The 21,827-nt window shown below is 42.5% G+C and overlaps 7 protein-coding genes across 7 annotated transcripts; 5 read left to right on the top strand and 2 right to left on the bottom strand.

Moving 5' to 3' along the window:
- Positions 1-4,932: 4,932 nt before the first annotated feature.
- On the top strand, positions 4,933-7,394 carry LOC133845936 (islet cell autoantigen 1). Its single transcript, XM_062280597.1, has 2 exons — positions 4,933-5,882; positions 5,948-7,394. Exons 1-2 carry the CDS (start codon positions 5,040-5,042, stop codon positions 6,365-6,367), a joined length of 1,263 nt encoding a protein of 420 aa, XP_062136581.1. The 5' UTR covers positions 4,933-5,039; the 3' UTR covers positions 6,368-7,394.
- Positions 6,497-9,694, bottom strand: LOC133845934 (dnaJ homolog subfamily C member 2). Its single transcript, XM_062280595.1, has 3 exons — positions 9,045-9,694; positions 8,736-8,881; positions 6,497-8,166 (listed from the first exon to the last, which is right to left on the bottom strand). The coding sequence occupies exons 1-3, from the start codon at positions 9,290-9,292 to the stop codon at positions 6,623-6,625; spliced, it is 1,938 nt and encodes a 645-aa protein (XP_062136579.1). The 5' UTR covers positions 9,293-9,694; the 3' UTR covers positions 6,497-6,622.
- A 268-nt stretch (positions 9,695-9,962) lies between these two features.
- On the top strand, positions 9,963-12,757 carry LOC133845932 (sphingosine kinase 1). The gene is made up of 2 exons (XM_062280594.1): positions 9,963-10,981; positions 11,412-12,757. The coding sequence occupies exons 1-2, from the start codon at positions 10,053-10,055 to the stop codon at positions 12,433-12,435; spliced, it is 1,953 nt and encodes a 650-aa protein (XP_062136578.1). The 5' UTR covers positions 9,963-10,052; the 3' UTR covers positions 12,436-12,757.
- Positions 12,758-13,081: 324 nt separating this feature from the next.
- LOC133845937 (uncharacterized) lies at positions 13,082-14,429 on the top strand. The gene is made up of 2 exons (XM_062280599.1): positions 13,082-13,435; positions 13,518-14,429. Exons 1-2 carry the CDS (start codon positions 13,277-13,279, stop codon positions 14,025-14,027), a joined length of 669 nt encoding a protein of 222 aa, XP_062136583.1. The 5' UTR covers positions 13,082-13,276; the 3' UTR covers positions 14,028-14,429.
- A 518-nt stretch (positions 14,430-14,947) lies between these two features.
- LOC133845935 (putative glycerol kinase 5) lies at positions 14,948-17,490 on the top strand. The gene is made up of 6 exons (XM_062280596.1): positions 14,948-15,271; positions 15,344-15,437; positions 15,497-15,996; positions 16,058-16,516; positions 16,894-17,057; positions 17,115-17,490. Exons 1-6 carry the CDS (start codon positions 15,131-15,133, stop codon positions 17,389-17,391), a joined length of 1,635 nt encoding a protein of 544 aa, XP_062136580.1. The 5' UTR covers positions 14,948-15,130; the 3' UTR covers positions 17,392-17,490.
- A 976-nt stretch (positions 17,491-18,466) lies between these two features.
- LOC133843353 (cyclin-dependent kinase 8) lies at positions 18,467-20,185 on the bottom strand. Its single transcript, XM_062276861.1, has 2 exons — positions 19,983-20,185; positions 18,467-19,918 (listed from the first exon to the last, which is right to left on the bottom strand). Exons 1-2 carry the CDS (start codon positions 20,111-20,113, stop codon positions 18,679-18,681), a joined length of 1,371 nt encoding a protein of 456 aa, XP_062132845.1. The 5' UTR covers positions 20,114-20,185; the 3' UTR covers positions 18,467-18,678.
- A 489-nt stretch (positions 20,186-20,674) lies between these two features.
- On the top strand, positions 20,675-21,609 carry LOC133840695 (ribosome biogenesis protein SLX9 homolog). The gene has a single exon (XM_062272665.1). The coding sequence runs from the start codon at positions 20,775-20,777 to the stop codon at positions 21,315-21,317; it is 543 nt and encodes a 180-aa protein (XP_062128649.1). The 5' UTR covers positions 20,675-20,774; the 3' UTR covers positions 21,318-21,609.
- The last annotated feature ends 218 nt before the right edge of the window (positions 21,610-21,827 follow it).

The raw sequence follows: 21,827 nt of genomic DNA, 5'->3' as shown, positions 1-21,827 counted from the left end.
TCCGTGAGATGCCTTTGAAATGTTTTACAGAGATTTGCATTTGTCTTTTGCTATGATTCGATTTTCAGACTCTGACTCTGCCTCTGGATTTTCACTTCTATCTTCCGCATCAAGCGCAAACGCAAACGTAAAGTTGCAGTTGCAGTTGAAGCGCACTGAGAAAGCGCATAGAAAGCTGCTCCCAATGAGATTCAATAAATTTACCAAGAGACCGGCGTGGCAGCCACTTAAAGCTGATAGCTATATTTAAGTGCAACGCCAGCGGAAGAGGAGACAAGAGGTGGGTGGCAAACACCAATGCGGTGGCTAGTGGCAAGGCTCTTTTGTGGGTCAGTTTTGATGTACGTAGGCCCCAGACTCAGACTCAAACTCAGACTCAGGTGTGCAATAAGCCAATTGGGTCAAATCAGTTGCCCAGCTCATTAACAAGTATTGATATATATATATATATGGTAAAGTGTGTAGCTTCCGCTCGACGTGCCACTTGAGGCAAGTAACTCGAAATTGAAATTTAATCAGCGACACTTGGAGAAACAATGCAAAAACAACAACAACAGCTCTGAGAATGGCGACTGCAACAAAAAAATGAATTGCCACTTGGACAGTTGGCCACTTGGCTGCTTTGGTTGCTTTGGCTCCGGCTGCTTGGCCTCGTCACGTGGGCATGACAGTTAACAAACCCTCCTCTAGACGACTCAATAAACTAGGCACTGGCCTATTGACAAGCCACACACACACACACACTTACTAATACACTCACACACTCATCGAGGGAGCTGTGAGATTGAGATTGTGCAATGGGTGGGCATAAGAATCTGAGCCAAAGACCCAGCTGCTCTGGCCTGACAGACCTTGCCACCAAACGGTAAATGTTGTACTCAGTTGTGACTACATCATGTCTGTGTGTGTTAGTGTGTGTCAGTGTGTGTGTGGGGGGCTGCAGCTGCCGGCAGGGGCGAGCAGGCTAACATTACCATAGCCCACATATTTAAGTATCCACACACATGTGTAAGTAGACGAGATAGCTGCATTGACATGCTCTGAATACTAGCCGCTCATTGTGAATGCTGCCAATACCCTGTCCTATGCGAAAACAAAGGGCATATGCCACTTTAAATTGATACTTAAAAAGTCGTTATGCAAATTAAACTAAAGGCATTTTTGTGTACCCAGTTGACTAATTATTAAATTATATAACAATAATAATAATAATCTTTGGTATTACACATTTACTTATAATTATAAATATTAATTTGGCTGTTTTGTACTTTATGATATATTTACTAATCGATATACCAAATATTATCATTGGTATATTTTAATATTTTGTCGATATAAACTAAAGTAAGACATTTTTGTGTACCCAGTTGACTAATTATTAAATTATATAGCATTAATAATAATAATAATCTTTGGTATTACACATTTGCTTATAAATATAAATTATAAACTGCAATTCCGAAATCGTAAATTGGGAAATATTAAAAGTAATGCATCTAAAAAATATTTTATTACATTTTCATACATAAAATTTCACTAAATGTACTTTTCTAAAAAACTTTATACTCAGTTCTATAAAACTTTTTAGACAATCTTAAAAAAAAACTAAAATAGCTCATTCTTAATTAAAAAAAAAAACTGTTCAAACACTAAGTAGTCTAATTAACTAAACAATTTTGTTCTAGTGCTCAAATTATGAAATCAGAATCTCTTAATTGTTAGAAATTCCATAATTAATAAAACAAAGAAAATTTGTAAGCTCATTTTTCTTCTTTTCCGTTATTAAATATAAATCTGCACACATGAAAGACGCATCTCCAAATAAATGGCACACTTTTACAATATTAAGAACTGTAAAATATTCACATTTACAAATTATTATTTCTTTTTTAATATATTATCTTAAAAATAAGTGCTAAGTCAGTTGCAAGAATAGATTTAATAATAAATAATAAAATGCCTTTACATTTGTGATATTGTTCTTATTAATTGCAAAGACCACAATTGCTGTGGTTAAACAAGTGTAATTTAAAATTTAGTTCTAGACCAAAATTACAAAAAAAAACAAAATTTTAAATGTAAAACACAAATAAATAAAGTTGGTGCATTTCGTGGTCTTGCCCCTAATAAACTTTTCCTATGGTTATTAGTCACAACATAAATTGTATAACAAAGCGTAGAGAAATCGCATGGCGTCAAATCTTGAATGTCTAAATTCTAATCTAGAGTTTTCTATGGTATTTTTTAGTCTAAACTGCTGATTGCGGTTTTAGCTTTGCGGCACTTGCAGCAGTCGCTTGTTTGCCGCTGGCTTGAGAATGGCATTTTGATTTATTGGCTTGTTTTTGCGCTCAGTTTCGGCTGCGACTTGACTTGGGTGAATTATGCAACCCGGCTATAAAGTGCAGCCAGGCAGCTAGGCAGCCAGCTTGCCAGCCAGCCAAGCAGGCGCTATAAATTCTCGAAATGCGTTTTTTGGCTCACTGATTTTTCCCACAATTTGCAAACAATAATGGAAAACTGTTTGGCGGCTGGCTGCCTAATTAAATGGAATAGTAAGCAAAATAAATGTATAAACAAAAAGCAACAACAAATACAAAGTTGTTGCAGGTACAAAATGCAAAAAAAAATTACTGCATGCCACAAGTGGCCGGCCGGCAACGAGCGGCCGATAACCGATAACAGCGGCACAACGGCATAAACGACAAAATTGGCAGCAGCAAAAAGGCAGCCAATTAAGGCCAATTTAGTTGCAACAACGGCGGCGGCAGCGGCAGTGGCAACGGCAGCGACACAAAAAATAATCAGTAGTGGAAAAACGACAACAACTCTGCATGCAAATGAGAGCAGAGCAACAACCAAAAGTAACTCGACACCAGCAACGATAACAACAACAACAACAACGGTGGCAAAAATTATGTATAGCCAGATATTTGTAAAATTTTCACATTTTTTTTGTTGTTTTGCTTTGCGTCTTTTTTGCGGGCTGTGAGAAAAATATAATGCAAATAAAGCAAAGCTTTATGATGAGATCTTTGTATGCAAAGGAGGAAGCAAGAGCGAAAGAGAGACAGATAGACGATGACGATATGTGCTCAAAGCCACAAAAGCTGTGATATCGATAATGCAATCGAATGCAGTCGAAGCGCTCGCTTTTGATTAATGTGACCAGGCGTTGACAAGAGCAGCAACAACAAGTGTGTCAGCGTCAAGTGCAGTTGCCGACGCAGTGAAATCTTTTGTACTTGTTGTTGTTGTTGCCCGAGTCAATAACAATTGTTAAATGCGACTGCGCAGCCCAAGGCGGAGCGCGGCTTTGAAGCTGAAGTAAAAAAAAAAACCAACAACAACAACAATAACAGGTCGGTAGCGAGCGACGGCCTGAGATTTTTTTTATTTATAGTTTTTTTTGGCATGTAAAAGGCCTCGCGCTGCGCCCATTAAGCTTCAACGGAGGCCTAAAACCCGGCAAGTGCCCGTGGATGACCTTTTCATTTTAATTCCAATTCTGAATGTAGCTCTGCTATTGTTGTTGTGGTTTTTGTTGTTTTTCTTTTTTTTTTGGTGTGTGCTCGCAGAGCCGCATCTAATTGTTAGTGCAATCAGTTCAAAAGACTCGACTCGAGTGCTCTCAAGGAGATGGAGAAGCTTTTTGGCTTCATGCACTGTTGGTGTTAACAGACATAATCAAAAACCTAACATGAAATGAACAATCAATTTGACTAGGCAGCAAACACACACACACACAAACACACGCACACCCACGCAGGAGAAAAAAAAGAAGACGCAGTGTCGTTAAAGCTGCGCTTCTTTAACCTGTTTTGGTCACACTGCAGAAGCAGCAGAAACATTTCGCACACACTTGTTCACTTTCTTCTTCAGCTTCTTCGCTGCATGTGTGTGCGAGTGTATGCGTATGCTTGTTTGTGTGTGTGTGTGTGTGTGCATCCCAACAACAAGAAGCTGAATGTAACTGTATCTCGTTGCAAGCTTAGCTTACCTGTCCAGTGAATTAGCAATATGGCCGCACAATAATATATGTCGCTTTCAATTGCAACTGCAACTTGCAATCTTTAGTCGAACTTTAGCCCAGGCTCACAAACACACACACGAACGACCACATACGTACTGTTGTTTGATAAACACACGCGACGAGATGTGATGCGACTGCAAACCAAAAAAAACACTTGCACAAATATTAGTTCGTCACAAAAATAATGTCAAGAAAATGAGTGAGCGGAGTTGAGTTGCCGTTGCCGCGTTCTATGCAAAATAATGAATGTATGCGGCGCGCGGTCAAATGCAGCGCCAAACGAAAGCAACAACAAAATGCACAGCGAGCGCACTTCGTTTTGTCTGCTCAACCAGCGTTGCGCTCTTTGAAATAGTTGTTTGTGGTGAACATCGATGGACGGCACTATCGATGCATCGATATTTGAAGTTTTTAAAAATCGATTAAGCTTTCTTCAAAGCTGTTACATCTTAACAGCTGTTAGTAGATGCGCTTTAGTGCAGTTGGCTTCTTTTCAAAAAGGTGAAAACCAGACTTAAAACTTAAATTCATTAAAAATGGTGAATCAAACTTACTCTATACTTCACCTTCTTTGAGGTAATGTAGATTCTGTTGCAGATCAATACCACCGGACATAGCAACGACAGTTGAAAAACTGCACTGCAGCAGTTTAAAGGTAGTCTGTTAACTCCATCATTACTCGAAATGGTTATGTTAACTTCACGTAGCGCGCCAACGTGCTGTTAAGTTTAATTGGACTACGTTGCCATTTTGTTGCATTGTATTTAAATAAGTAAATAGGAAAGTCAGCATATATTACAACTTGATAAGTATTAAATAACATAAACACTATGCGCTAAATATGCTTTTATTTTCCGTTTGCTACTTCCATTTTCGGCAGTCTGGCATCACTGCATGTAACGGATTTTAGCGCCGGCGCAGAAACTTGACTTTTATCTAAGTGTTTTTTTTCTCTTCCGTTTTCACTAGTCGAAAGTTTTCTGTCAGTCAAATTGGGAACGAAAATATGTTAAAGTCGGAGGTGCAACACCAGTATTGGATCACCAAAAAGGTGGTGCAACGCAAACTGGGCAGCAAAGAGGACAAACACATCATCTCCTCGGACGCGGAGCTCGATGCCAAAATCGAGATATTCAAATCGATAAGCGACACCAGCTCGGAGCTCTGCAAAATCATTGATCAATACCAGGAGCGCCTCTGCATCTTGTCGCAAGAGGAATGCGTCTTTGGGCGTTTCCTCAAGGAGGCGGGCAAGCGAAGCAAGACCACAGGAGGCAGCATCACGAATGCAGGCAAAGCAATGTCCTTCGCTGGCCAGCAAAGGATGTGCGTCCGTGTGCCGTTGCTGCGTCTCCAGCACGAGGTCGATGTGTATCGCTGTCGTGCTGTGAAGGACACGGAGCTGACGCTGCAGACAATGGAGAAGGAACGGACCGAATATCGCGCCGCTTTGGCGTGGATGAAGCACACGGCCAGCCAGGACATGGATCCGGATACGGGCAAGGGATTGGATAAGTTTCGCACGGCCCAAGCGCATGTACGTGCTGCGAAGCACAATTTCGATGGCTACTCCTTGGACTCCATACAGAAGATTGATTTGCTGGCGGCGGCACGTTGCAACATGTATTCGCATGCTTTGGTCGCCTACTTGGCGGAGCTGAAGACGTTTGCCCAGAAGACGGCGGCCACGTTTCAAAGCATTGCAAATGCGCTGGTCGCCAAACCTAAATACGATTTCTGTGTGCTCAAGGAGCTGTCGCAAAACGAAGGAGCTGCCGAGGATGCGGCGGAGGAGACGCCTGTGGCGCCCATTGAGGCAGTCGATAAAGATCAGTCCTTGTTCTTTGCGGTAGCTTGTTAAATTATATGTTTTCCATGTGGCATTTAAGTTAAATTTGTGTTTTTACTTTGCAGGAGGATTACCAAGATAAACCCGCTTCTACTACGCCCACAGCAGACACGCCCACAACGACAGCAGCTGCCCCAGCTCCAGCTGCCTGTGGCGACAATGAATCCTTGCTCATTGAGCTGTCCAAGCAGCTGGAGGAGGCGCCGCTCATTGAGGCCTCTCCGCCATCAGAAGCGACGCTCAGCAACAACAAATTCTGGGCACGCATGTTCAATCAATCAACTGCAGCTGCAGCGCCAACTCCAGCTCCAGCTCCAGTTGCCGCTCCCAACAAGTCCAATCCAAGCAAACCGAGCCAGCAAAACAGCAGCAGCAACAGCAACAACGCTTGGCTGGAGCTGTTTGCGGATCTCGATCCCTTGGCTAATCCCCAAGCGTTCGATTTGAAGCTGAGCGGCGGACGACGTGTCGCAGAGCAAACATAAGTTGCCGAGGTTTCCACAAGCTGCATGGGATTCACATACATTTGATTTGTAATTATAACAATGATGGTTCTATTGGCCTACAACAACAAAAAAAAACCAAAAAGGGAAAATGAAAAACTCGTTTGGATGTAACTTTTCGCTAAACGTTCAAAACTTTGTATCTTTTTATTTAAATAAAATGTGTGTGTATATTGGACACAGCAGCAGCAGCTAGCTAGCTAGGACACAAGCTTCTCTCCTATCCACTCCTCATCATCATTTAACTGCCGCCTGCGCCTCCTTCTTCGAGTTGACCAACTCCACCAGCTCCTTGACGCGTCGCAAGCAATCCTTTTTACTGCGATTCGGAATGCAAGCGGCGATGCAATCCCAGCGATCGGGCGTCGTCGTTGGATACGTTTTCATTGCCTGCTCGAGCAAGGCTTGCTCCTCCTTTGTCCACGACGATTTCGAGGATACGCCATTCGTGGTTGGCGGCGCCGCAGCAACGCCATTCTGCTTGGGCTCCGCCTGCTGCTGCTGCTGCTCCTGCTGTTGCTGCTGCTGATTGTTATTGTTGTTGACTGGTGGTGCACCATTCTGTTTGACGTTCTCTTTGCTGCTCTCCGCCGGTGAATCGCCGAGCGTAATATCGTTCGTTGTCTGCACCTCCTTCTTGGACTTCTCAAAGCTCTGGAACGCCGCCTCGTTGGCCTGGGTCTTCAGCGTGCTCTTCGAGTGATCGCTGTGCTGCAAAGCCTTCGCCTTGTTGAGCACATCACGTGCTGTCACGGGAGTCGTTGCGCCGCCTCCATGCTGGTTGATGAAGGTCGCGATCACATCCCAACGCTGAGCAGTGCCAGCGGGAAACAGGTTGACCGCCTTGATAAGCAGCTGAACATTCTCATTGCTCCACACATCGCCCTTTTTCACCTCCTTGACGCCCGCTGGCGTTTTGTTTGCCTGCCCATTGGTTGTCTGCTTCTTTTGCTGCGCCAAATTGAGCTCCTCCAGCTCGTCGGCAATCTTGCGCTCAGCTGTTTGCAGAGCGGCCACGAAAGACTCGCGTCCCTTTGTCTCCATGGCCTTGTTAAGAGTTTGCAGTTCTGCCAACGAGAATGTTTCGCATATCTTTTCGGTGCCCTCCATGTGCTTCAGCTGATCCTTGTCGTTTTTGGCATAGTACTTGCAATCCTTGAGCTTATCGCGCAAAGTTTTGCGCTCCTTCTTGAGCAGCTTCTTCTGCTGCTCGCGCTCAATCCTTATCTGTTCGATGCGCTTCTGTTCCGCCTTCTCAGCCTTCTCTTTGGCCAGCGCCGCCTCACGCACCGCTCGGTCTGCCTCGGCTTTTTGTGCCTGAGCTGCATCCATTTTGGCACGTTTTGCGGCTGCCTTGCGATCCTTCTCCTCCTGCTTGAAGCGCTGGATGCGCTTGTCGCTGTTGTAAGCCAAATCTACGAGCGCACGAATGCGCGTCATTTCCTCCTTCTTGCGCTTGATGCGCGCTGCTTTGTTCTCCTTTTCGATCCAGCGACGCTCATCGCGATCCTGACCCTTCTCTTTGTCCTCCTCGTCGAGGTAGCTGAATTCACGCCATGATTTAAAGTCGTACCAGAAGTTGTAGAAACGTTCGACTTCCTCGCGTTTGGCGTCTACTTCGCCAAATGGCGGCACATGTTGCTTTTCACTCCAGCGTGCGTTCAAATTGAAATACTTGTTAAATGAGTTGAAGTAGTTGTTGTCGATGTCCGACTGTGAGGGGAAGTTGTCGTCAAACTCGGGATCCACGGAATCGTAGCTGCGGCGCGTCTTCGCTGTACCTGTGAACCGAAAATCGGGTTTAAATTAGGCGCCATGTTAGAAAAAACTCTATCGATAACAATATATTGCAGTGCGATTAAGATGCTGTTCGATAAACGAGGCGCCAACTGGACAGAAACAATCGATTTCAATATATTTGCAATTGCATGAAGTTAAATAAAATAAAAAATAATTATCTGCGATTTCGACATTATTCGAAAGTAAATCTAAATGAGCCACCAAATAGACAACTTTAGCGATTTCACATTACATTAATTAATTAATAAGTTCGTTTCTAAATATTTGCTCATTGTAATTACAGTTTAAATTGTGTCCTTACTATTATTGCAACTTATGCGGTGAATAACGTTGAACAACAATGAAAGTAATTTGCAACCAAGATTTTTGCTTTGAAAAGTGTGCCAAAAATGGCAAACTTATAGTTATCGATAAACTGAAAACAGCAATTCAATACAAGGTGAAGACAATTTGCAAATTGTTAGTTAACAGATCACAAATGTTAAGCATCAAGCCAAATTATGTTCTTTTAAAATATTTATAAATAGAATATACTTTTTTTCTAACTTACCGAGTATTTCGTAGGCCTTTGTTATGCATGTAAAATAGTCGTCGTCGGTAATAACCTCCTCGCCTTTGGCTTTTCGCTTGTCCGGATGATGTTGCAGCACCATGCGTCTGTACGCCCGACGAATGTCATCATCACTCGCTTCATATCTATGTGTGTTCAATAAAATATCAAACAAAACCCGCGGAGCAGTTAATAAATATTTCCATGTATGTGTACTACACGTGCACACACATACATAAGCACAGAGTCATATGTGTGCGTGTGCGAATAGAACACGCGAATTCGTATGTGTGTGAGAAAGAAACGCACCTTAATTTTCCAAGGCCGAGCACGCTATAATGGTCTTGATCCTTCCACTCTTTGGGATCGAGGGATTTGAGGTAGCTAATATCGACATCCTCGCCAGCGCCCGCCAATTTCTCGTCGGAATCGCTGCGCTCAACGCCGCTCGCATCGCCAATTTGGCGGCGTGCATTGAAATATGCGCAGCCAACGCATTCGATTTTATGACGCGCTACCTTCAACGCTCCACACTCCAGTTGCAGACTGTTTGTCATGATGTGTGTGTATTTTATGTGAATTGGGTGCGTGTGTGTTTTAGCAAATAACTTAAATGCTGCAAATTACATAAAGCACACTTGCACTACCACGAATTTTGCGTTTAAAACCCGAAAAAAATGTGTAATTTACTCCACTTCACTACCGCATGCTAGAGCTCAGTGTGGGCAAGCGACCAAAGAGGCATAGCAAAAAATCCGATAATAGCAAAAATTCGATTTCAGCTCTTTGCAACACTGAACACTAACCACAACAATCGACAAACGAAAATCGGATTGGTGGCGCTTCCTCTTCGATAGGCTGATCAAAACAAGAATTTCAATTGAAAAAGGTTTAATTATTTTAATTGTGCCAACTTTAAATTGACACAAAGCGAATTTTGTGTGTGTTTAAGAATGCAAGTGAAAAATGGGATAGAAAATATTTTGTTTTTGAATGACTGACACTTATCGATTGACAGTACGACATACGGTAAATTAGTAATTACGGTATATTTAAAAAACAGCCTAGAGTACTCAGTAAAAGTATTAAAAAATTAATAAAAATAAACTTACTGATTACCTTTGTAACGCGCTCTAAGCTGAAATAAAAATGAAACAACTCTTTTCAATATATTTATTTGGGCCAGCTGGTATGTTTTAACGGTCTGCTGGTATGTTTTAACGGTCACACTGCCCGAGGAGTACCCCTACTGCTTTTGACCAACACACCATAAAAAAGTAAATAAAAAATGCAGCTGAGCAGATTTCGCCATCAAACATGAACAAATCTCAGGAGAGGAGCAACCACAGCTCCTCCGCCAACTCCACGCCCACAATGCACAATGTGAGCGACACCTTCTACACCAGCCAGCGCAAGGGAAGCCACGTTTTCCGCGTTCGCTTGGATGCCACGGGCTTCACGCTGCAACGCGAATCGCCCAGTGGCGTGACGATAAAAGAGCAAACGGTTAAGCTATGCGACATCGTTGGCGCCCGTTGTATGCGTCTTAAGAAAACGTCGCGCAGCTTGGCTCGCTGTGCTTGCGTCAATCCCGGAACACCGGCGGCAGGCGCAGCAGGGCGTAAGGGTGCCACGCCCAGCAAATGCAGCACGGCCAGCAAGGAGGAGGATTACGGTTGCGATGGTGGTGACGCTAGCGCCTATCTGTATCTCTTTGCTTATGTGCTGAAGAAAAAGAGCTTAAGGAGCAGTTTGCATCGGGAGCGCACAGTGTTGACGCTGCGCTTTCGCTCCTTCGATACCTTCGAGGATAACATGCGGGAGGCGGATCGTTGGTATCGCGCACTACGCTGGCAGCTGCACAACACGCTGGAGGAGATATTTGTGGACCGTTTGGATGAGTCACGCAGACGTCGTGCTCTGGTGCTACTGAATCCCAAGTCGGGATCGGGAAATGCGCGAGAGGTGTTCAACATGCATGTGGCGCCGGTGTTGAACGAGGCGGAAGTACCGTATGATCTGTATGTAACGAAACATTCCAATTATGCCATCGAATTTATGAGCACCCGACGGCTGGAGGATTGGTGCAGCATCATTGCTGTGGGCGGCGATGGACTCTTCCATGAGATCGTCAATGGATTGCTGCGTCGCGAGGATTGGGCCAAGGTGCTGGACAGCATAGCGCTGGGTATCATTCCATGTGGTTCGGGCAATGGTTTGGCACGCTCCATTTCCCATGGCTATAAGTGAGTAAAAGAATGCACATTCATTTAAACAGGGCTGCAAAGTGTTTCCGAACCGGTTCGGCTTTCATTTGTAGTGCAATCGAAGTGGATAAAGATAAAAATGTTTTAAACTTGTACTAAACTGAATACTGAACCGGTTCAGTTAAAAACCGAACCATACCCAAACGGTTCACTTCGTAATTTAAATGTAGTTGAACCGGTTTAAAAACATCTTGAATTCGAACCCAAGATTTTCTCACTTTGCAGCCCTGACCACAATCTCGCCACGCTCAGTTGTCAATGCATAAAATCGTCGTAGCAACAAGTTCTATAATAATAATGCAAATATTTGAGCTTTCAACTCAAGACCATAAACCAAATGACGTGCTTCCCAGCTGAGCTTAGGTCAATTTGACTACGTCAACACTATAACCCATCTTCTTGATTGCAGTGAACCCTACTTTAGCAACCCAGTGCTGGGAGCTGCCTTGACCGTCATCAGTGGCCGCAGCTCACCGATGGATATGGTGAGAGTGCAGCTGAAGGAGCGTGTGATGTATTCATTCCTATCGATTGGCTGGGGACTCATCTCGGATGTGGACATTGAGAGCGAATGCATACGCATGTTTGGCTATCAACGCTTCACCATCTGGACGCTGTATCGTCTGGCCAATTTGAGGACGTACAATGGCAAGATTAGCTATCTGCTGGCAGACCAAGAGGCTTCATCATCGACATCACAGGCAGCCACAGAGCAATCGCAGCAGCTGGAGGAGTTGCGCAAACTGCAATCGAGTCGCAGCTGCAATATGCATATCGATAAGCTGGCCAGCGACAGCTATGCGAGACGTTCCATTGAGTATTTGCCGCAGGAGTTCGAGGATGTCATCTCGCTGGAGACGTCGATCAATCAATCGTTTCGTTCGCGTTGCGACAGCTGGCTGTCGGGTGGCTCCCGACGCAGCTGCTACTATTCCATATCAGAGAGTGTCTATCACAGTCTGGCCGATGAGAGTGAGTTTGCCCAGCAATCGACGGCGGCAACAGCCGCGGGATTGGAGCACTTTGGACCAAGCAGCAGTCTGCCAGTGTTGGACGAACCGTTGCCTCAGTCAGCGGGCTGGCAGGTGGAGGAGGGCGAGTTTGTGATGATGCATGCGGTGTATCAGTCGCATCTGGGCATCGATTGCCATTTTGCGCCCAAGTCGCTGCTGCACGATGGCATCATTTATTTGGTTTTAATACGCGGCGGCATCAGTCGACCGCACCTGCTGAGCTTCCTGTACAACATGAGTACGGGCAATCATCTGCCGGAGAAGAACAACGAGTATGTGAAGGTGCTGCCGGTGCGTGCCTTTCGTCTGGAGCCACACGACAATCATGGCATCATCACTGTGGATGGCGAACGCATTGAGTTCGGTCCGTTGCAGGCGGAAATTATGCCGGGCATTGCCCGTGTCATGATACCGAAGTAATGAGGCATGACCTGAGCTGAGCGATTAACATTAATTGGCGCAATAACAAATCTCAACAAAACACAACGAGCAATAATTAATCTCCATTGGGAATCTCAAGCATTTTTTGTACACACATTTGTAGTTAATAGACAAATTCCGTTGTTAGGTTTGTCGGTATCAGAAGTATCTGTAAAACAAATTATATATACATATATGTGGTATCATATTTTTTTTATTATTATTTCAAAATATTTTGTAATCTTCTTGTTAACATTTTTAAATACTATACCAGTTATTAATAAAATACAAAAGATATATGTGCTAGCTAGTTATACAAACTGTAATTGCCAATGTTTATTTGTGTGACAGATGGGAAAGATTGGGAAATTGTTTAGTCAGACCAATTTTTTGATTGGGCCAAGTTTCTTAATTTAAAATGAATACAATCACTCCATTTAATGGCTGTAACCTTTGCTTTATGTGAAAACTAATTATTTTCTATTCTCATTGATAAGCAAAAAAGATGTAGTATACTGATTTTTAAATGTTCCTCCGATTTAACTAAATTTAAATCGGAAAACGGTTACTTTTCAAATTTCAAGCCAAACAGCTGTTTTTTGTTGCCAAACAACAACCCTGGTTGAGTCTTGAAATTTATCGATAACTGATAATTGAAGCGCAGTAAAAAAAAAGCTTGTGAAAAAACGAAATAGTGGAAAAGAAATTTAGATAGTGCAGCAGATAAAACGTATAAACGCTACAAGTGAGCCAAGCAAAGTGTTCCATAGACGCCACCACATCCAAAGAGGCACAAATCACGTCCAAGCACAGCGCACATTAATCAAATAACAGCTGCAATATGTCGGAGGAGGAGCTGGCGCCAATTAACGAACAGGACTTTAAGGACCTAAAGGACCGTATGAAGCTGATTGTCGACGCGGATCCCAGTCAGTACCACAACGATTTCTCGCTGCGTCGCTTTCTGCGCGCCTTCAAAACAACAGATGCCGCTTTCCAAGTGAGTCACCCACTTTTTATGGTCACCACAACATTTTGACATTGAAAACGCGTCGCCCACTCCTCGTTTTTTTTTCGTATAGGCTTTGCTCAAGACAAACAAATGGCGTGAATCATATGGTGTGGCTAAGCTGAACGATGTGGACTGGAGTAACTTTAAGAACAAGGCGCGTGTGTTGCGGCATCGTGACTGTGTTGGCCGTCCAGTGATTTATATACCATCCAAGAATCATAACACGGCTCGTGACATCGATGAGCTGACGCGCTTCATTGTCTGCAACCTGGAGGAGGCGTGCGCCAAGTGCTTCGAGGAGGTCACCGATCGTTTATGCATTGTCTTCGACCTGGCCGAGTTCAGCACCTCGTGCATGGACTATCAGTTGGTGCAGAATCTTATTTGGCTGCTGGGCAAGCATTATCCGGAACGTCTTGGCGTCTGTTTGATTATCAATGCGCCGGGGATTTTCTCGACCATCTGGCCGGGGATTCGTGTGCTGCTCGATGATAACACCTCGAAGAAGGTGAAGTTCGTGAACAATGAGGCGGATCTGTGTCAATATGTGATACCAGATATATTGCCAACGGATATGTAATCGCTTTAGCTTTCGCGCTCGTTCCAATTAGTCATAGTCACACTTAGACACATATCTCCATGATGAGGCAGGCGGAACGATTGAGACGACGTGTACCTTCTACTACTACTACTACTAGCAACCAACCTAAGTACCTAAGACGACGTTGTATTTGTATCTATGCAGAAAGATCTAACATACATAGTTTGTAAACTCCACGAAATCAATGTCTTTAATTTGTAGTGTTTTGTCATTGTATTTGTGCATACAATGCGATATTTTAGATAAATATTTATCTACGCATGTATTACTGTTTATTTATAGCGTAAATATATATATAATATACATACTTATATATGTACTTTGTGAATGTGAGTAATCATATTTATATTTGGTGTATAAATAAAGTTGTAAAACGTGAAATCTGAAGCCATTATTGACAACACTAATGCGGCATGTTCTACATTTAGCCATTCTTATCGCATGCATCATAATGATAAGCGCTATATAAATTCGAAAGTTTGTTTTTTTATAGGTCGCAATTGCCGATAATGTTGTGTATAAACAAGCATTGATTGCCCTTTTGCATTTCTAATGTTCTGCCGCCATATGCAGCGCTGCCAGACAACAAGAAGCAAATGGCAAATTCTGGCAACGTTGCAAGCAAAGCAATGCGAAATATGAGGTGTGGTAGCACTTGTGTGCAGTGACGTCACAACGCGTTGTTAATTAATAATAATTGATTTGAATGTTTCCCAATTGTATTTCCTACTATACTATGTTAATAGTTGACTGTCCGTGGTATACATATATATGTGTTTTAATGAATATTCAGCTAAAAAAAGGCTTTTGGGCACTGAAACTATGACGTAGCAAGTACACTTAATCATGTCAAGGCTTTACCACAACCTTTTGGTTCATTGTTCATTGCAGCCTACTGCTTTAGCTTGTTGTGTATTATCTAAATCTCGAGCAGCACTATTTTTGATAAGCAGCAATACTTAAAAGCAGCAACATGAAGCTAAACAAAAATAACAGCAGCGTAGCAAACTCAGTTTGCCAGCGGTCGCCGTTTAGATGTCAGTGAAGCAGCGACAGCGGCAGAGGTGTCGTTAGTATTTGAAATGACAACAGAAACAGCAACAACAACAACAATCGCAACAAATAAAGCATCTCATATTGCGGCGTTGGACGTGGGGACAACGTACGTACGATGCTTTGTTCTCGACGATAAATGTGTGGTCAAGGGGTCGGCAGCAGACACAGTGAGTAGTGCAATTCAGTTAATTGGCAAACTGTCAAAGTTCCTACTACAAGCACTTGAAACCTGTTTGCAGGTGGAGCTATTAAATCCGCAGCCCGGTTACTTTGAGATCGAACCCGAGGGATTGTGGCGCAAGATAGTCAAGGTGATAACGGAATCGATACGAGGTGCGAGGTCGACTTTGCCTTGTGTTTCAAGTGTTAATCCTAATCTATTTATTCAATAGATGCCAAGCTAACGCCTGCGAATATCACCTGCTTAACGATTTCCACACAACGCTGCACATTCCTCACCTGGAATCATCGCACCAAGGAATACTATCACAACTTTATCACATGGAAAGACTTACGAGCCGATGATTTGGTGCAGCAATGGAACGCAAGCTGCTCTCTGCGTGGCATGAATGGCGTCGCCTATGCTTTGTATTTGCTCACTCGAAATTCCCGTTTTTTGGCCGGCAGCATGCTCAAGCTGATGAACAGCCAGGTGACGCCACGACTGCTCCATGAGATGGCATACAACCCGAAACTGCAGCAAGCATTGCAACGGAAAGAGGCGCGCTTTGAGTTGCTCGATTCTTGGATACTTTACAAACTGCGCTCGGGCAACGGCTTGGATGTAAATGTGGAGCACATAACCGATATTACCTCAGCCACAGCGACGGGTCTTTATGATCCCTTCACGCTCAACTGGTCTGCCATTGGACGCTTGCTGTTTGGCATCGATGTGAGTAGGAGAATGACTTCAAATTGTAGTTCGCTTTATTAATAAGTTCTTTTATTTATAGCTCAACATCATGCCGCGTGTGGTGGAGAACAGCTATCAGAACTTTGGTCATGTGCATCCCGCTGCCTTTGGCCCCGATTGGGGCGACACCAAGATACCCATTGCTGCCTCGCTGAGTGATCAAACAGCTGCCATTTGGGGCTCCCAATGCTTTAGCACTGGCGATGTCAAAGTTACCATGGGAACTGGTGCTTTTCTGAACCTAATCACTGGCGTGGAGTGCAAGGCGGTGATTAGTGGCATGTATCCGCTGGTGGCCTGGCAGCTGAAGCAAGGCTCGAAGCTGCAGCAACGTGATACCATCTACTGCATCGAGGGAGCGGCTCATGACTTTGGCACTGTGGTGAGCTGGGCGCAATCTTGTGAACTGTTCGACGATCCAGCGGAGACTTCGGATATTGCCACATCTGTGCCAGACACTAACGATGTCTACTTTATGCCCGCTTTCAGTGGACTGGGGGTGAGTAGAGGGGTACAGCAAGGGAGGTAAAAGTAGACAGATTAAGTGAGAAGCGAAAAGAAGCTTGAATCTTGAAAACTCTGTTAAAACTCTGTTCATCGATCAGTTTAGGTTGATGTCTGCTTTTCCTCATATCTATAGAAATTATAGATTCAAAATTAGCTAACAATACTGTTAAAACCAAATGAATATCCGTTTTGCTTTGAAAGTCTCACTTTCTTTTGCACCTTTTATCAAAGTTTATTGTGACATATTTTCGCGAAATAATAATTTGCAACAGTTGCTATGCAAAAAAACTGGTTTAAGTCAGCGACTTCTCTTTGTTCTGAATGTTCACCCTAAAACACTTTCTAAATTAAGAGTTATTTATGTTACAGCCACCGGTTAATGATTATCGCGCTGCCAGCGGGTTCATTGGCATGACGCCATCCACAACCAAAGCGCACATGGTGCGAGCGCTTCTAGAGAGCATCGTCTTTCGGGTGGTGCAACTCATCGAGAGCGCCGAGGAGGAAACGCAACAGAAGCTGAAGGTCATCAGGTAAAGTTCACTCAATACCAATTTTAACTCTCATAACTGATTGTTTATGGTTTGTAGAGTTGATGGCGGCGTCTCCCGAAACGATTTTGTCTGTCAATTTCTCGCTGATGCCAGCGGTTTAAGTGTGGAGCGTGCCGAGTGTTCAGAGTCCAGCATTATGGGAGCCACTTACTTGGCTGGCGTTAATCATGGCATCTGGCAGACGCTCGAGGAGCTCAAGAGTTTCCGCAAGGTGGAGCGCATCTTTAAGCCACAAGCGAAAAATTACAAAGTCATTTCCAATCGCATGCTGAAGTGGAATAAGGCCATCGAACGCTTTAGTGGATGGTATTGAAGACTTGAGGGGGCAACCACATCGATTTTTTAGTATGATATTAATTTGTTTACCACCTGCACTTTTGTAGAAAATAAAAATGGTCTATTAGCTTTGTTACGCTTTCGTGTCAACATTTTTTAAGGTGTTAACTGAAATGTTTAAATTGATGGGCAATTAATCTTGAAACTAATTTAAAATGCAGTGTTATATTTTGTAGACTTCGCTTTTGTTAAAGATGAGTGATGATATTATTAGTTGAACCTTGACTTTAACATAAATTAAATAAGCTTTGTTTTGGGTTGTTAAAATATGGTTAGAAAAATATAAAGCAAACCAAAAATAAACCGTTAGCTATTTTCAGAATGATATTAAATAAGAAAGCTACTGTCGAGTGTGCTCGACTGTGAGATACCCGCTACCCATTTTGAATAAAAGCAAAATAAGGTGTTCTTAAAATATACCAAATTGATATACCGCAAAATACTAAAATATACTGAATGCAAAATATACAATATACCAAATTAATATGCCGCAAAATACTTTAAAAAATCTAAGTCCGTTTTTTGTATATTGATATAGTGCCACATTCAAAATATACCAAAGAGGACAAAATATACCATAGTAAGAAGGACAAGTCTATATCGTTTCGACTGTTGTCGCTAAAAAGCTTTGGTTTTTGTTATGCTTAGAGAAAAATAAAGCAGACAAAAAAAAACCCTCAGCGGTCTTCAGTATGATATTAAAATGTTTACGATCTATCTTAAAAATAAAGAGGGCAGTTTTATTTATATTTCGATATATGTTTTTCAAGTTGTTGAATAGAATGCTTAAAGTAATAAGCAATGGAAGTAGTGACTTTTAATATGATATATTTAATTTTAGACCTTCCACTTTTGTAGATAATAAAAAGGGTGCTGTGTGAGCTTAGTTTTAAGGTCAAGGCTTTTCAAGTTGTTTAATTAAAAGCTGAGATTGATGAGCAATTAAAACAGAGTTAACCAAACAACTGCTGTGAAGCAGAATGATATATTTGATAGATCTTTACTATCATCAAAGTTGTTGAAGTCGTTGCTAAATTTTACCAGTAATAATAAAATGATTTTGTGGGCTTGACTTTAATAAAAAGTAAACAAGTTTAAGGTTCCTTTTGTTTAAATTAATATGCTAAAAGAAAGTAGAACAAAATAAACCTAAAAATACAAAATTTAGACTCATTATTTAATATTTAGTTTGGGGTTTTTAATTTGTTTAAATTAAATTATGAGAAATGGATATGGACAACATAAAGAGTTTGGGAGTTCAGTCTCAGTTGAAGCGTTGCTGGAAACTTTGTTGCTGATTGAACATCATCTGTTGTTGCTGCTGCTGTTGCTGTTGTTGTTGCTGCTGCTGCTGTTGTTGCTGCTGTTGCTGATGGTGGAAATCCTGTTGATTTCCTGCGCCAGACAAACGCACTCGCTTCGCATTTGGCTCGTTGGGATTCATTTGTTGTTGTTGCTGCTGTTGTTGTTGTTGCTGCTGCTGCTGTTGTTGTTGCTGCTGCTGTTGTTGCTGCTGCTGTCGCTTGTTGTCCGACTTGTCCTCCTGGTCGTCATCCGTGAGGAACTCACGCTTCGGATACGGAATGGGGCAACCGGCAAAAACGTCCTGCGTCGGCACCGGTTCCTCTTGGAAATACTGATCCTGCATCGCCTGCTCGGAGGTGATGCGTTTGTTGGGATCCATCAGCAGCAGCTTCTGCAGCAGATGGAATGCTTTGCTATCGGGTTTGATCTTGTGACGTTCCATGTACTTGGCAAGCGAGCAGGCGGAGTAGGTGGAACGCTTAAAGTCCTTGGTGAGCGTATGATGTTCGGGCATCTTCTTGATGTCCTCCCAGTCCTTGTCCTGTGGAAAACCCATCACATTAAAGATGCGGTCCAGCTGATCGTGATGATAGGGATTGCTAGTCTTAATGTCCTCCTGACGGCAGTGGAAAATGGGCTCCGATGTGAGCAGCTCGGCAAAAATGCAACCAATGGCCCAAATATCAATAGCTTTCGTATAATGCCGAGCGCCAAGCAAAAGTTCTGGAGCTCGATACCAAAATGTGACGACGACGGGATCCAAATCCGCCAGCGGTTTCAGTGGAGCATTGAAGAGGCGGGCAAATCCCATATCTGCAATCTTGACACGTCCACGCTCATTGCCATCGCCCATGACAAGAATGTTGGCAGGCTTAAGATCTCGATGCAGCACCCAATTACTGTGCAAATAGTGAATGCCATCGAGTATCTGATAGAGCAAACTCTTGACCATACCGCGCGGCACAACCACCTGCTTTTTGGTGGCCTTGGCTGCTCGATGGAACTTTATGATGTGCCACAGATCGTGCTCGGCATAGTCGATTAGCAGGAATACTTTGCGATCACTGTGCGAGAGAAACACACGAATCAGTGTGATGACATTCTGGTGTTTTAGTTCGCGTAGCAGGGCGATTTCACGACAGGCGGACATGGAGAGACCAGTACCATCAATTTGTTTCAGTGCGTACTCCTTGCCGTCGCTGGAAAGGATTAAAATTTGCAAATTTCACTTCGGCTTCGGCTTTTGTTTGATTTGCTGCTCACCTCGTTTCCTTCCACTTGGCCTTGTAGACGTGACCGTAAGTGCCGCGTCCCACTTTGCAGCCCTCGTAGTTAAACAAATCCTCCACCTTTGTGCGCTCCATTTGGGTTTTCATTTTAAAATCGTAATCCATTTTGGCGTTTTATTTTGCATTTGCCACTTTGCCGTTTACATCAGCTGTTTGCAAACATTTAGCGTCGATGTGACCGCAGGCTGCATTACAAAAAAAAGATGAACGTCAATCACAGTTGGTCACACTGCTTGTTGTGGTAAACATCGCTTTAGTCGATGTAGTTTTCTCTTCTATGGAGAAGACACTGATTTATTCAAAGTAGTCTATTATAAAGCAAAATTAAGTAGTATTGGTAAACTCTACTCTCTAAAATAGAAGATTTCTTTGATTATAAGAAGCACATTTGCATACAGGAACGAAGTTAATTAAACTGAACTAAATAAATAAATAAAATGAATATAATTTAGGAAAGGATTTGCAAGATATATTATTTAAGGATAAATAATTATTTTTAATTCTCGTTACATTTAAAAGACCACGAGAAGAAAATTGTTGGAAACCATATCTAGAATCTGGGAGACAAAAAAGTTCTTAAAACTTGCTCAGCAACAGTTGTGATTTTAAAAAATACTAATATACCGACTTAAATATAACGTCTCAAAACTTCGAGCTGCGGTCACTCTGTAAACTTGTTATTTTTGTGCTGGAATAAAAACAACGTGCAACCTACAACTGACAGAGTTTAAAAATAAACAATTAAATAATAAATTAAAATCTACAAATGGCGAAACGTAATATACGCGCAAAGGCCAAGAGTGCCATCGGTGCCGTGAAGCAAAAGGCAAATGAGGCTCAGGCCAAACTAAAGAAGGCGGAGCGCCAAGAGAATATGCTACACAAGACTTTGTCGCCCAAGCAGACTGCAACAAAAAAGGAGAAATCCGCACAGAAACACACAAAACTTCTGAAACGTTTTGTGACTATCAAAAAAGAGGTAAAGGAGGAGAACGCACGTAAGAATCGAGAGAAAGCCAAAGTTGTTGGAGATTTAAAGCCACTTCGGGATGCGTTGCCCGCTTTGGGAGATATTTACGATCTGGTGAGGAGCTCTAGGAAACCAGCTGAGGATAAGAATGCTCTTGCTGAACCAGAGAAGCTCAGTGCCAAGAAGAAGATTAAAACGAAGCGTGAAGAATATGTGAAAAAGGTACAATCCTTTGAGAAGCTGATCAAGGACAAGAACTTCAAGAAGAATCCCCGTGAAGCGATTTCGAATCATCTGAGGAACAAGTATCAAGCAATGGAGGAAGATGATGACGAGTAGAGAATAAATAAAAGACTGTCGTTGCACTTGATTTTATTTATTAAGAAATATCATTAATACATAATTGTGTGTATTATGTATGTAGCTTTATATCAATTATTATCATTTAACGATGCATATAAATATTACACATAAGAATGTAAATTGTAAGCATTATATAAAGTAATGGGGATTTTCATAATTTTTGTTTTTGCTTGTTAACAGAACGCAATTAGAGTTAGAATAATATAAACTTTTTGAGGGAGGGAACAGCATTCTATTGTATTGAATAAAGCAAAATGGAGAACTGTTATTGTTGTTTTGTTGTTGTCTCTAAATCTTTACGATTCTACAGAATATAGAATAGCAGCTACTATTATCATAGCCATAGAGCCATGGAGCTCAGCTTGTTTTGGATCAGCTTGGTGTTGTTTTTCTTACAGTTTATATATATATATACTAGTATATAGATTTATTTAGCACAGACTGTGAATCCGTGTCCGACAGTTTTTTCCTATATAGAGAGATATA

Source organism: Drosophila sulfurigaster, chromosome 3 (assembly GCF_023558435.1).
Source record: "Drosophila sulfurigaster albostrigata strain 15112-1811.04 chromosome 3, ASM2355843v2, whole genome shotgun sequence".
NCBI lineage: Eukaryota > Metazoa > Arthropoda > Insecta > Diptera > Drosophilidae > Drosophila > Drosophila sulfurigaster.
Note: the sequence above shows the minus strand (reverse complement) of the source record. Positions and strands in the feature narration are given on the sequence as shown.